The sequence below is a fragment of the Myotis myotis genome, unplaced genomic scaffold (genome assembly GCF_014108235.1).
Source record: "Myotis myotis isolate mMyoMyo1 unplaced genomic scaffold, mMyoMyo1.p scaffold_m19_p_3, whole genome shotgun sequence".
NCBI classification, from domain to species: Eukaryota; Metazoa; Chordata; class Mammalia; order Chiroptera; family Vespertilionidae; genus Myotis; species Myotis myotis.
In genome coordinates this window covers 192,266,014-192,281,321 of record NW_023416335.1, presented here as the reverse complement: position 1 = coordinate 192,281,321, position 15,308 = coordinate 192,266,014, and the positions used below count along the sequence as shown (strand labels likewise).

Genomic DNA, 15,308 nt, shown 5'->3' with positions numbered 1-15,308 from the left:
GAATCAACTGTATGAGCAGAATCCTGTCTGATTTTCTGCAAGGCTAGGCTAACAGGGAGTACACTCTGTCCTCATCTTGCTCAGATTTATTTTGTGGGCATTTGTGAGGCTTGCTGTTTAAAACCAAGCACTAGAATTTCATTTCAGAGGATTTAGAGGGAACAAAGGGCAGGTCTGAGGAGCTTAAAATGTACAAAAGAAAATAAAAAGTTAACAAGTGTAAATATTGGACACATTAGGTCTCTCATCTACAATTGTAAGTCAGGTCCCCTCACTCCAGGCCAAGGGAGAGGGCTTGGCCTGGACAAGGCAACGGGGCTGTAGGTAGGGAAGGCTCTGGGGAGCAGGAGGAGCAGAAAGTTACTGGAAATACAGTGCTTATCAACACGACTTTAAATCTCCAGAGTAGACTCCACTGTGGTCTGGCTTGGGGATGACCAAAATATTGGAGCTGATTTTTTCCCCAATTGAGGCTTGACATTTCTGAGACCGGGAAAACCTCTTACCCACCAACAATCAGACTTAACTGAAGGAAAAGCTAAAGAAAGTTTTCTGGGGACCAGGCCAGCTGCCTATTTTTTGTTTTTAAATTCTCTTTCTCAAAGCCTCTATTTCCATTTCTTTATGCTCCTGGTTCTCTGCCTCTGCCTTCCTTTTCTAGGCCGGGTGCTCTGGGGAGAAGGGCAAAGGCCATGTGGCAGCACCAGGACCCGACCTCATTCAGATGAGGTGGGGGAGAAGGGAAGCCTTTGGTGAAGGCAGTAGAATTCACCTCCGTGGAATCTTCCTCAGTTTCTGGTCTGCACTGCTCCTCCTTGCCCTGAGTTGGAAACCTGGAGGTTCAGCTGGTGTTTGAGGTCGTGCCTTCTCATTGGATGTCAGAGCAGGTCAGGTGGCCGGCTGTGGACTGCTTGGCCCATGGTGTTTAGAAGTCCAGGTTGGGCCACTTCTTGTCAGTTGAGGGAGGAGTCAAATGAAACCCCAGAAGAGGAAACTTTCTATTGACACCTGCAAGTAAAAAGCCAGGACCTGCTGGAACAGCCAGCCCATGACCCAGAGGGGCCATAGCACGAGTCCACAGGGATCTGTTCTGGAAGGACGGGTGCTGAACCAACCACTAGATCATATGGGGTAGGGGCCCCATAGTATGATAATCCGTTGTTTCTCTGATTATGTTTCACTATAGCTACTCCTTCATCATCCAGCCATCTAAACACCTAGTAGCCCTAACAATACTGGTGACTTCTGCATTGATTGCCACCCACCCTGCCTCACTTTATTTGAATCACTCATCACTGATTCACTTTATTGCTGTTGACTCTGATAGGTCTAGCAAGGTCATTAGTACCATACCCACCAGGGTATTGGTTGGCTGCCTCCTGCATCCCCCCCATTGGGGATTGAACCTGCAAACCAGGCATGGGCCCCGAACCACAACCTCAGGGTTCATAGGTTGGTGATCAACCACTGAACCACACCGCTTTGGTGAGCAATAGAAACTCTAAGAAAGAACCAAATGTAAATTCTAGAACTGAATGATGCAGTATGTGAAATTTAAAAAAATTACTGGAAGGGCTTAATAGAAGAATGGAGATGGCAGAAGAAAGAGTCAGTGACCTTGAAGATAAATAGAAATTATTCAATCTGAAGAACAGAGGAAGGCATTTTTTTAAATGAGTAGAAACTCAGGAATAGTGGAACAATATATATATAAAAAAAAAACCCTCTAATATGCATGTCCTTGGAGTGCTAGAGGAGAGAAGAGAATGAGGCAGAAAAAATATTTGAAGAAATAATGGCTGGAAATTTCCCAGCTGTTGAAAAAGGCATCTATCTTCAGGTTTAAGAAGTTCAATAAATTCAAAGCAGAACTAAAAATAAACAAAAGAGCACACATGGGCCCATCAAAGTCACATTGCTGGAAACTAAAGATAAAAAGAAAATCTTGAAGGCATCCAGAGAAAAAGAACACATCGCAATCACAGAACCACATTTTCAATGTCACTGCTTTCTCATCAAAACCAGCACAGACCAGAAAGAAGTGGAACAACTTCTTCAAAACATTGGAGGGAAAAAGCGTCAACTCAGTGTTGCTTTTCCAGCAAAAATATTCTTCAAGAAAGAAGATGAAATAAAAGCATCTTCAGATAAAAAGAAAACTTAGAAAACTTGTCATCAGCAGACCTACATTAAGAAAGACGCTAAACTTCTTCAGGCTGAAGGGAAAGAAATCCAGATGGAAGAACAGAGTTGCTAGATGAATAAAGAGAAATGGTAAATTTCTGGGTAAGTATAAAATATATATTTTTCTTAATATCTTTAAAATACATATGCCTGTTTAAAGCAAAAATTATAACATTGCATTGCGAACTTTATAACATGTGTAGATTTAATATGCATGGAAACCATAGCATAAAGGATGAGGGGAGACTTACTAGTATGTGGTAACGAAGTTTCGTCATTCAACAGTAAGTCTAAAAAGACTAAAAAAGTGAAGGATGCAGTTCTCTTTAGAGCAGTGGTTTTCTTTTCTTTTCTTTTTTTTAAATTCTTTATTAGTTAAGGTATTACAAATGTGTCCTCATCCACCCCATTAAACCCCCATCCTCCCCCCCCCCCCCCACTCATGCTCTCATCCCCCTGTTGTCCATGTCCATTGGTTTGGCTTATATACATGCATACAAGCCCTTTGGTTGATCAGAGCAGTGGTTTTCTATTTGTGGTCTGGGGAACGCTGGGGATCCCTGAGATCCTTTGAAGGGGATTATGGGGCCAAAATTATTTTCATAACAATACTAAGATGTTATTTGCTGTTTTCTCTCTCTTTCTCTCATGAATGTACCAGGGCGTGACCAGAGGCTACGCAAGGTATGTCAGCATCGTCCCTTCACAACTAATGGAACATGTGCTTATTTATCCTTACATTTTAAATTTTTCTCAGTTTTAATGTTTTATGCAGTGAATACGAATAGATACAACCCACACAGACAAGGGCTTTTTGGGGTTCTCAATAATTTTTAAGGGTATAAAGCTTGAGTCCAACTGCCCTAGAGTGATCACTAAAAAAGAAAAATTAAAAAAAGAAAGGCAAAAACGTATAGCTAAAGGCCAATAGATAAATTGAAATGGAATTCTGGACCCTAAATGGGATTAATTTGGGGGACTTGTTGCTAAAAGGGTGACCTATTAGAAGTTGTCCTGGTTTATCTGAGACTGAGGGGTTTCCTGGGACACAGGGCTTTCAATCCTAAAACTGGTTCGGTTCCAGGCAAACCCAGACAGTGGTTATTTCTAGTCCTTCAATCATCTATTTTGTTCCCCTTTCCCTTAGCTAATGTGAGCCCATGATGAGCCAAGGCTACATCTGCTCTGCATGGGTCCCCAGATATAGGTTAAGAGGATTGAATCAAAGAAATAAAGGGAGCAATCTACAAAACTGTGAGTACACAATGTTCGCAAAAATAGAAACACGAGAACAATCTAAAACAACTGTGACCGGCCCAGCAGCATGGATCAGTAGTTGAGCATCAACCGATGAACCAGGAAGTCAAGGTTTGATTTCCGATCAGGGCATATGCCCGGGTTGTGAGCTCATTCCCCAGTGTGGGTGTGCAGGAAGCAGCAGATCAATGATTCACTCTCATCGTTGATGTTTCTATCTCTCTCTCCCTCTCGCTTCTTCTCTGAAATCAATAAAAATATATTTTAAAAAGTAAAGAAATAAAACAACTGTGACCATATTAGAGTATAAGGCTATGGGTGACTTAAAAAATGTTTCTCTGTTTAGTGAAATTTATGTGATGTTATTAAATCACTTTAATAATTATAAAATAAATGTATTTAAAATGATAATTGTGACCAGATGGCCCCTTCTAAGACAAACAAGATTAAAAGGATGAGATCCTGGATCCTGAAGATGATGCTAAGACCCTGGCTCCAGTGGCATCTTTAGGCCGTGTGATCAATGAAGAACTTTTTGCTCTTGGATATAAGCTTAGGCCAGGCATGATTCTTTCAACCTTGGGGAGCTCATGTTTAAGACACCTCATGTCCCACTGTCTCAACTCTTCCCCTCCATTGGAATTTGTTTCTCATTGACTGAGAAGGGGCAAAGGGCAGAAGCAGGGAGAAGGGACAGTCTTCAAAGTTGTGATGTGGGGGTTGGGGAGGATGGAGAGAAAGCCGAAGAAGTCCATGGGTGTGAGTGTAAGAAGTGCATAAACAGGTTTTCAGAATTTGGATTGTTATTTTTGAAATTCCTGCTGGTGCTGCCACCTGCTGTCCTGAATAGGGAAGGACTTCCTGTGGCAAATGTCTGACTTTTACCGGTTGCTCTATACTATTGTCTTTTAATATCTAATAAGTACAATATGAACTGTTCTGATCATTTCACCCTCCCTTACGGTAATGGACATACTAAGCTGCCGGCTGGGTGGTTTTTGATATGTGGGGTAACTATTTATTCATATATCCCTGCCAGCAGGACTGGGAGGCCTTGTTCCTTAGGACAACTGACTGTCTTTATGCCCCGGAAACATTACAGGGTTCGAACCAAAAGGGATCTTCTCACAGCCGTGGCACTGGACTGCAACGGCGATCTCCAACTGGGAGTCCTGCTGAATATATTGCTTTAACATTTTTGTTATGCTGGTAATGGTAGGCTCCCTTAAGGTAAAAGTGGCCCAGCTGACTGGTAGCAAAGTAAAAGCCCCGAATGCCACTTCTAATAACTACAATACCTGGGATAAATCAAGAGCTGAGCCAGGTCAGGGAGGCAATTCTAGAGAATCAGGCTTCATTTTTCTCCCGTTTATTTTTGTAGCCTGATTGCTTGCTGCTGCATTCAATGTCTTCCTCATTTTAGATCCTGCATTCCCTATATTCCATCCCTGCCAACTGCTTTCAAGGCAGAAGCCAATGCAGTCCAGCAGGATGAGACTTTTCACTTAAAACTAATCTCATAGATATGAGATGATAGAAATAGTAGTGAGGAATGTCAGGGGCAGAAATGGAATAGTGGGGATGCTATAATTATAAGAAATATTAATCATGCTCATGTGATTGTTCTAGTGTGATTAGAGAAAACGTAGTTGAGAGTTGTACGCCCCAGGACATGCGAGCCAACATCGGAATGCAGTCCAACCTCCTTTCCTGGGAACTGCCTGTCATTATGAAAAGATTAACAACCTTGTTGCTGAAACAATCTAGTCCCGGAGGCACTAGCTCTTTGCCCGCCCTTTTCGACCCCCAGCCCCTATTGCTTGTAATCTGGTCCCAGAGGCACCTGGAGGCACCTGCTCGCCATGACCACCTCCACCACCCCTCCCCACCCCCAGCCCGCATTGTCTGCAACCTGTAACCATTATACCTTGCCTACTTTCCCATGCCTGTAATTCTTACTTTCCCATGTAATCTTTGTCCTTCTACCCAAAATAAGCAGCTGGCTTATGGGGAAGGGGAAAACAGATTTTTGTGGATGACCTACTGCTCTTCCATACCGCCAGCATTATTGGAATAAATACTCATACATGATTCAACCCTGTCTCTGCTTAATTGGCTCAAATAGTGACAGGCAATTCCAACCCATTGGTTGTCCGGTTTCAGTTTGATTGGGGCTGGAGGGGCTGCTTCCAAGATGGCTGGCTCACAGGTCTGTGGGCAGGGGCCTCAGTTCCTGGACACACAGCCCTCTTCATTGGACACTTGCGTGTCCTGATGACATGACAGCTGACTTTCCCCAGAGTAATCTAAGATAGAACAAGACTGAGGCCAAAGTTCTTTTTAAAAACATTTTTATTTAATTCTGGGAAGAATGCTTAACATGAGATATATCTTTTTTAAAAATATATTTTTATTGATTTCAGAGAGAAGGGAGAGGGAGAGAGAGATTGAAACATCAGTGATGAGAGATAATCATTGATTGGCTGCCTCCTGCACACCCTCTACTGGGGATCAAGCCTGCCATCCTGGCATGTGCCCTTGACCGGAATCGAACCCGGGACCCTTCAGTCTGCAGGCCGACCCTCTATCCATTGAGCCAAACTGGATAGGGCGAGATCTATCTTCTTAACAAATTTTAAGCTATAGACACAACATTGAACAGAAAGTCTGAAATGTCTTTTATAACCTAGCCTTGGACGTGACATAGTATCACTTCATAGTATCATCATATTCAGTTGGTCACACATACCAACCCTGATACAGTATGGGAGGGGACGACACACGGATGAAAATGTCATGGAGCAGGGATCCCTGGGGCCATCTCAGAGGCTGGCTATCACTGAAGTAGATATGTCATTTTAGTACAATAAATGCAGAAGGTCAGTGGGCAGGATGTTATTTTTGCCAGGTAGGATTGTAGTTCAGATGGATTAACCTGAAGCCACAGTGCCCTTGGGGACACTGGCCCTCTCTCTCCTCTTCCACCCTAAGATCTGAAGGGCCCCTTCACCCATCACCATCAAGGAATAGGGCTGCACAGATAAAACAATGACTTACAGCAAACAAAACACAAGAGGAGGTGGGGCTTTGCGGGGGTGTGTGTGTGGCGGGGGATAGGAAAGGCTACAAACTACCACGAAGGGGATGGGCAGGAAGGAGAAGGCGAGGGGTAACCTTAGTGAGTCCAGAGAATCTAGGACTGTGGTCTCACACCAGCAGATTGTCCAAAGGGCAAGTTCAGAGGCTGGAGGTTCCACTTCCAAATCTCCCATCCCTGGGGCTTTGGGTGGACTTTGAAACCTAAAGTCAAGTCCTTCAGTAAAAGATTCCTTAACCATACTGCGTATGTGCCTTGCTTGCTAATAGCAAGGCTGTTCTGCTGTATCCTGCACCATCCCTCCCTTTCACATGAGTTTATAGGTGAAGCTGCATTTGTATCCTATATAATAAAAGCCTAATATGCTAAGTGTCTGGTCATCCGGTTGTTCGTTCAACCAATCAAAGAGGCTGCTCAACCGCTCGCTATGACGTGCACTGACCACCAGGGGACAGACAGTTGACCTGTTGACTAGTTGCTATGATGTGTACTGACCACCAGGTGGCAGATGCTCTGACCAATAGGTTAACTTGCTGCTGGGGTCTGGCCAATCGGGACTGAGCGAGACAGGCCGGACATGCCCTGGAGGCCTCCTGCTGTCCCTCCTCAGTTGGCCAGCCTCCATGTCCCTCCCCCGCCCTGATTGTGTACCCTTGGGGTCCCTCAGTCTGGCCTGTGCCCTCTCATAATCCAGGACCCCTCGGGGGATGAGGGACTCCACTGGTGCACGCATTTGTGCACTGGGCCTCTATTTTTAGATAATCAACTTGGTATATTATTCTCTGCTTTAGTTTCCTTTGTTTCTGCCAAGACTTTAATAAATCCTTATTCAAATGGTGCCCCCTTGTTCCATCTGTGCTACTCAGAAAGAAAGTAGTAGGAACGAGAGGTGCACCCTTATCCCATCTGTGCTATTCAGAAAAAAAGTGGGAAAGGGAAGGGAGAGGTGAGCAGTAGCGTTGGTGAAGGGAGCCACCTGCCGGAGGAGGAGTGCTTTGCAATCCAGCTGCCCTTTTCTGTGTTGAGACTGTATCTCCAACAGGGAGCTGGAAGGATAAGCTTTATTAAGCAAGACAATAGTTTCCTTACAGCTGGGTCAAGGACAGGCAGCCAGGGTTTTCTGAAAATAGCCGGGAAGGAGAGGAGATGGGAGTGAAAGACAAGAGAGTAGATCATTCACAGACATCAAAGCAGAGCAGACCAGTCCTGTGAGGAACCAAAGTCACACAGAGTGAAAGATTTTGCCCAAGATCACGGTGACTCCTCAAGCAGTGCTTTTAGCTCTGCCCAGCCCCTCTGCCTGAGTCAATGAATACCCTCAGCTGTTGTCACATGCATGAAGCAAAGAGAAAAGAAGGTGCTGGTTCTCAGCAGTCTTCTAGAACAGTGGATGGAAAGCCACACTGACAATACACACACCTGTCCCCACACACCTTACATAGAAGAGACGTGTGTGAGACAGATGCATGATGGTCACACACACTGGTATAAAAGGAAAACTGTGCAGTTGGTACTCAAGTCAACCCTCTGCATACTGGGTCATGTCCAGGGTAGGGAGCGAGGGCTGGTCAGGTCCAAACGGAGGTACGATTGGAAGGATTGCTGGGGCTTCGTTAGGGTAGAAAGATGACAGGAGATATGCTGCAGGGGATCAGGGGTAGGAGGCTGGAGGAGTCTCAGGCAAGAGGAAAGCATGAGGAAAACACCCACCAGGGCAGGGCTGAGGGTGCTGGCATCCATGGGGAAGAAGGGTAAGGAGCCAGAACAGGTCGAGGGAAAGTGGCTGCACCTGCAGCTGGTAACTAGAGAAGTCTGGGGCCTCGACACAGCCCCTGCCATGGTGGGGTCCAGCCCCTTGAATGGTATAGCTTCAGTGTGTACTGTGGGGGAGGAGTCCAAGAGGAACTCAGGTGGGGGTGGAGCCTAATGGCTCTGCACAGCTGACTCCATAGGGGCTCTGTAGGGTGGTGCAGTCTGGGACAACACACTTGTCCTTCTGGGGGTAAGGGGACTATGGGATACAGTGAGAGATTCTGGTTCTGAAGCTTTAGAGGGAGGCAACGACTCCCTTCCATCCCTATCACCTCCAGTCACGGTGAGGGCTGAACCATCTCTCAATCCTTGGTATCAGTCAGTTATACTTGGGTATGAATATAACCCACTGTGTGACCTCAGAGGCATGAGCCTTCTTTAACATTAACTGTAGAATACAAGGCTTTGCTTCCAGTTAAGGGGATTTCAATCATCGAGTTAAGAGGAAGGAGATAGTAAAAGTAATAACAGCCAACTTCATCGATGCTTACTCGATTCCAGGTCGCATGCTGAGCAATTTTACATGGAATATTCCTGGGAGGAAGGAGGAACCCTTGCAATTGCCTTGCATGACCAGCAAATGTGGTTTTACCATAGGTTAGTGGCTTGTATATTCTCACGCCACTAGTAAGAGGTGGTAGTTTGACACTAGAGCCTGGTCACCTGATCACTGTGTAAAACTCCCTCCCAATTAATGGGCTCCTGCACAGAGCCCATTAATTTGCCCATTTGGCCTCCTCATCCTTTCCCCTCCTGTTGTACCTGCAAGGTCTCCCCCATCCTCAACTGTCCATACATGTCACAGCCTTGGGGTGGCTCGAGGTCAGTGCTCAGGGAACCTGACGGCATGGGTGTTATCTTGATTGAGAGGGGAAAGTTGGGAGAGATGTCCCAGAGAGCTGGGTGTGGGTACTGGAGGTCGTCCCGAGGCTGGGCAGGAGCAGGGAACTCCAGAGGGAAGAGCAGCCTGTGGAAGGGCAGGAAGGAGGGGAGGGGAGGACCAGGCCACAGCCAGGGGCAGCCCCCACCCTCATTTTTATCCTCAGCCACATCAGGGACTGCTGGCCTCTTACTGACCTTTGGTTATTTAAGCCTAAACCAGGTAGGGTTCTTGCCTCTTAGGGGATAGCATTTGGGTTGGGAAAAGGGGTCAATGTGGACAGGCCTGTGCTCTTTGTTGGGATCCTAGGATTTGCAGTGGCCTCCAAGGGTTTCCAGGGTCAGCCTCCTGGCCAGGATGGCCTTTGTGATTTAGGGTTGAGGGATTTCCTGCTTCTGCCTGAGCTCCCTGGGCATGTGGGCTGGTGGGGGGTGGGGAGGGGGTCAGCTAGGGAGGGGTACACGGCTAGACTTTGCTGCTCCTGCCTCCTCTTGGGCCTCTTTCCAGAACATGGAGCCTGAGTCCTTGGGCAGCATGTGGTCCTCTGCTTCAGAGGACACACACCTGCTCCTGTCCTCCTGCCCATGTTGGCCAGTTCCTTCTGAGCAGAAGTGTCTGGATTGACCTAAAGCAGCGGTTCTCAACCTGTGCGTCGCGACCCCTTTGGCGGTCGAACGACCCTTTCACAGCAGTCGCCTAAGACCATCTTGCATATCAGATATTTACATTATGATTCATAACAGTAGCAACATTACAGCTATGAAGTAGCAACGAAAATAATTTTATGGTTGGGTCACAACATGAGGAACTGTATTTAAAAGGCCAGAAGGTTGAGAACCACTGACCTAAAGGATCATTTGGCATTCAGGCAAGAAAGTTGTTGGTAACTATATGATACTATCTCAGCTGTGTGGAGTGGAAGTGGGATAGGGGCCTGGCATAGGGCTGGTTTAGATGGGTGCCAGCCCTTATCTCAGATGGAAATAAACATCTTGGATTCCTGATCATTTCCCTGGGACCAAAGACTCTGGTAAAAAAAAAAAAAAAAAATCAAAGTCTGTCTCAGGACCCACCCTGTGTTCCCCTGGAAGGGCTGGGGTGAGACCCACCTTGGTACCCACCCATCCATCTATGGCTGTTGCCTCCTCCCCTGTCTTTTCCTTACTCACATGTTGGTGTTCCTGGTGACGATCTTTTCTATCAGAATGAATGGAGCAGCCTGATTTGAAGGAGGGTAGGGGTATTGTCAGAGTGAGTATGCAGATTGGAAAGTCCGCTGTGTGTGTGTGTGTCCAGTGGGGAATGGAATATCCAGGAAGGTGGCAGAGAAGGGAGGACAACTTGGTGGGTCTTTGGCTCCCACTGTGATGAGAAGCGCCCCCTGCTGCCCATAGGGGGAAACAGCAGCAGAGCTCTTAGTAGGTCCCGGCTCCCACCCCCTTGTAAATGGCTCTGAAGCTGCTCAGTCCTCCTCTGGTTGCTTGTGTTCCTTTGCGGGTCTTCAGGCCTCTGGCTCCTGGAGGGGTGGGATCGAGTGGAGGATGAGGATACTCATGTCACAGGAGTTTTGGGGGATTGAGGCTGCTTTTATTTGGGCCTGCTAGTCACCACGGAGGCCTCCAAGGTTCTGGGTCAGGCTCTCTGTCAAGACTCCAGTGAGGGGCACTGAACTAACATAAAGAGCACAGAGAACAGTCTTTTGGGGAGAGGCTTGGGTATGCACTGTGAACGCAGAGTGGCTGGGACACTGCGGTGACCTGGTGACTTAGGTAATGGGTGAATACACATGGAGCATCATCCTCCAGCTTCTCTCTACTTTGGAAAGGGATCAAGGGAAGGCCCAGGAGTCCTCGGAGCTTCTGCTGGGCATCTCGTCTGAGAAGAGGCTCTCTCTCCTCCCCACTTGGCCAGGGGACTCTGCAGAGAGTCTGGGTAAGGAATAAGCTTTCCAGTTCTCCTCTGAGTTCTTTTCTTGCTCTTTTCCAAATGCATCCCAGAGTGTGTGGTAGGGTCAGTGTTGCAAGCATAGTTCTTCTGGCCGTAGCCCCAGTGACTGTCCTGAATGTGTGTGGGGCAGAGCCGTTACAGGGGGCAGAAGTGTTCATCTAATGAGCACAAGCCAGGGACTTTCCAACAATTTTCCCTCCCCACCCCAGCCAGACTCTGTCCCCACCCCACACTGAGCCCTCTTCTTTCTGACTCTTGTCCTACAGTACTTTTATTCTGAAAGAACCAAGGCCACTGGCGGTAGGGAGGTGCTAGAGGTTAGAGCTGGCCATGACCATGAATAGGGCCTATCCTCGGGGCTGTTTTCCAGGGCAGTGATTCCAGAACCCTAAGAGAGGGGCCTTGGTGTTCTCAGTTCTCCCTCTTATCCTCTGCCCCCATTTTTGTTGGCCTTTAAGCAGAGGGTCTCTATAGCCAGGCCTATTGGTCTTTCTCTTACTGTTGCCTTCACACCTCCATGATCCTCATCTTTGTAGCCCTTGGCCTTATATCTTCCATCTGTTTCCCTTTTCAGGCCTTCTTGCTGCCTATCCTTCTCAAAGTAGACATGGAGGCCAGGCCACTATTTAGAAGCTTCTCAACTTCCTCCCAGTACTGCACAAAGGGTCTTACCCAGTCACCTCCTTCTTCCCCAACATGTAGGATGAAAGTGTACCATAGCCAGGATGCATTCAGATGTTGGTAAACTGAACTCTGTTCAGTGCCTTGGGCCTGGTACTGTTGAGCATAAGAGGCTTTTTCCAAAATAAGGACAAGGACATAGACAAAAAGACTCTTAAATTCTTGAACCCCAGTCACAGTTTTCCAAAAGGTCCTCCAGGATAGACTTTTCACTAACCCTCAAATGCTCAACACTTAGTCCTTTCTTAGATGGAAGATAAAGAGAGTTGAGATTGGTTATTCTCTAGCATCATTTCCTCTTTGCCCGTTTCTTTCATCCAGGAGGCCAGACCGTGAACTGGATATAAGGTCACTATTGGGCAGTGGAGTGTGAGAAAGAAAGGACTTTGGCCTTAGGGGCTGCAAGTTATAGATTAACGTGGGGAGGGCTGAGGAGGGACTCAGCGGGAGGGTAAGGGCCTGAGAAAGGGACTGATGACCTGGGACAATCTAGACTTGAAGGTGCACAAACAAGAGGAGTCTGGGGACTGGTGCTGTCTGGAGTGGCCTTCAGCTCCTCTCTGGCTATTTGACCTTCCTGAAGACCTGCTTGCATACTGCATCCCTTGCGGTCAGTTCCTGGGGATAAAGAAGGAAAGTTGAGGAAAACGAATGTTCTTGCCAGCTGGAGCTCCTTTCTCAAGGTCCTTGACCTCCATTTAATCCTCAGGATACATCAACTAGAGCATTTGATGCATGAGGAATTGTATCATTGTCCAGACCTTCAACTTTTCAACCCAGAGGAAGGAAGGTAGCTGGGTCAGGGAATGTGAAATGGTGAAGTCTCCATCTCTCCAGTTTTGATTTATGGACATTCACTTGACTTGTAGCCAGGGCCCCACCTCGACCACTCTACTTTTTCCTCTCTCGACTCTCCCCAGAGCTTTTTTGAAAAAAATTTTTTATATGCTTTTGTTCCCCAGTGCTATTGTCCCCCTGTCTTGGTTGTTTTCTTTGGAGAGGGGGCAGGAGATAGAGTAGTAGAGTTATCTGATTTGGGCAAAGACATGAATCCTAGCTGGAGGCCCCTCTCCAGACATGCCCATTTGGGTTCCTTTTCCCAGACCTCACCCAGCTTACCAGGTGCAGCATCTCTCCTTCCAGCCAGTGCCTCCAGCCTCGGTTAGGCACCTCCCCTTTCTGCACACAGACCAGCTGCTCCTCCTCCCAGGTTACTATGGTCTACAGGCAAGGCAGGAGTAAAGGAAGACTGAGGGGCAGTTCCACTCTGGCTGGGCTGTCCCCTTTTACACCACAGCAGACACTGTCTTGCTCCAGCCCCTTCACTCTGAGTGAGAAGGCTGCTCTGATTTAGGACCCCTGCCCCCCACTCTTAAAGGCCACTGAGGGGGGCCCACAGTTTGTCTACTGTAGGGCAGAGTAGGGAGGGAGCAGGATAACCAGGGTGAAATTGGGGAGTGGGTGATGAAGAAAGGAGACTTTGTCCTCTGGATACTTCTGGTCAACCTGGAGGGGCCTTTGGGAAAGAAGAGATAGGTTGGGAGGTCCATCAGGGAATCTCTTTCTCAGTTTCAAGGACAGCTGAAGCTTTCCTGAGAATGAAGGATTAAGCTCCCAGAGTCAGAGCTGGGTGGGCCTGGGCATTCCAATCAAAACTTATACGATAGATCCTGCTAAACAGGGAGCTCAGAGTCTTGATCAGTAAATAGATATTTATGATACCAGGCAAGACTGTTGAGGATGGGAGTGAGGAGCTAAATCTTCAAGGAAGTGAGGAGTTAATTAGATTGGAGCTAATGGGAAATTTTTAGCAAGGAAAGTAACAGCACAGAAGTAAGAAAGAGGGAAAACAGTTCTGAGGGGCTGTAACCTAGTGTGTATGTGGGAAGGACACTAGTGTGCTGTGTGAAGCATATGACCTTACCTGGAGCGTAGAAGATTGTCATGGAAAGGGTTTGATTAAGGGAGTGACATGGTCACTTTTACATGTTAGATCCTTATGGCTACAGTACACAGAGTGGTTTAAAGAAGGGTTAAGATTGAGGGCTAATTTCAGGTGCCAGGTGAGAAATGAGGGCCTGAGTTAGGCTGGGGATAGTGAGAAAGGCTAGGGAGGAACAGAGGAGAGCCATGTGAAACAGCAATGTTCAGTAGAAATATAATGGGAATGTAAGCCACATATATAATTGAAAGAGTTCTAGTAGCTACATTAGAAAAGTAAAAAGCAACAGGGAACTAGGATCTGCAAAGGAGACCAAAAGGAATATGTAAGAGGCAGAAAGAAATGCTGGAGAGTGAAGTTATAGAGGCTAAGGGAAAAAAGACTGTGGTGATGAATAGGGTCAAAGGCTAGAGGGTAAGCAAATATTTGCTCATTGGCCTGAGGGTGACCTGCTCTTTTGGTCCTGTTGACTGGTGATAAGATCCCACAGGGAGAGAGTGGGAGGGGGAGCACCAGGACCCTGTAATCCTGGGGACTCCACAGCATGCTGTGGTGGTCATTTCCCCTGGCTCTGGCTGGGTGAGGTCATTTTGCTTTGCCCCGAATTATTAAGAAGCACCTACTTGCTCATCCACATCCCCTCCCCCACCCCAAACCTGAGGAAAGGTACCTGGCATTTTCGTCCATCCACCATCCTTAGGTCCTCCTCAAACTCAACTCCCACCTCGAATTCTAGAACGTAGTTGCGAAAGGTGCTGAGGGTCTTCACTGTCATGTGGTTGCCCTGATGGTCAATCTCCTTGTCTGGCTTGAGTAGCAGCGCTATCTTCCGCAGAGCCATGTTGATGTCTGTGGGGATTATCTCTTAGCCGGTGTCCTCTTAGCCAGCCAGCCAGGGTTCCCCCACCTGCAGCAGCCCCTTGGGGGCTGTGGACTATATTGATTTACTCCCTCCTAGAAACACTCCTAGAGATGGATCCCAAGAGAGGTGCCAGCTCCTGAGCCTTTCCACAGGGTCCAACCCCAGCATTCCCCCTTCTCAATGGGATGGAGAGGCAGGAAGGTAGAGGGAAAAGGGGGAGTGAGAGGGGTCTGGGAGGGGTGAGGCCATTACTTAAGGCTTGCAGGTAGTCCTCCATGTTCTTCTGTGAGACAAAGCAGTAGTAGCCGGTGAGGTTGGGAGGCATTGTCCGGGCTGGCCAAGATGGAGATGGAGATCTTAGGAGACTATAAGAGACAGGGTGAGGAGGGAGGGGTGTTGTCTGGCAGGAGAGACTCCCGCCAGGCCTCCACACACAGAGACAGGCTTGTGTAAAGGTCTATGCTTACCAGGGTTTTTATAGCGCCGGGGCTCTGTTGCAATAAGAGCTCCTACCAGACCTCCTCCCTCCCCTCATGATGAGTTTGGGGTGGTGTTTGCTGCCTGAAGGAGGGGCAGGGACTTGGCAAGGTCATGCTGGACCTCGGCTTTTCCTGAGGAAGGAACCTGGAGCAGGATCTGGGGCTGT

The 15,308-nt window shown here is 47.5% G+C and overlaps 1 protein-coding gene and 1 long non-coding RNA gene across 2 annotated transcripts; one reads left to right on the top strand and one right to left on the bottom strand.

The window, feature by feature from the left end:
- Nucleotides 1–1,192: 1,192 nt before the first annotated feature.
- On the top strand, nucleotides 1,193–3,539 carry LOC118651718. The gene is made up of 3 exons (XR_004966331.1): nucleotides 1,193–2,286; nucleotides 2,846–2,868; nucleotides 3,332–3,539. It is a non-coding gene; the product is annotated as an uncharacterized LOC118651718 (long non-coding RNA).
- An 8,458-nt stretch (nucleotides 3,540–11,997) lies between these two features.
- Nucleotides 11,998–15,250, bottom strand: RBP5 (retinol binding protein 5). The gene is made up of 5 exons (XM_036300805.1): nucleotides 15,130–15,250; nucleotides 14,915–15,027; nucleotides 14,471–14,649; nucleotides 12,978–13,079; nucleotides 11,998–12,476 (listed from the first exon to the last, which is right to left on the bottom strand). Exons 2-5 carry the CDS (start codon nucleotides 14,985–14,987, stop codon nucleotides 12,423–12,425), a joined length of 408 nt encoding a protein of 135 aa, XP_036156698.1. The 5' UTR covers nucleotides 14,988–15,027; nucleotides 15,130–15,250; the 3' UTR covers nucleotides 11,998–12,422.
- Between the last annotated feature and the right edge of the window lie 58 nt (nucleotides 15,251–15,308).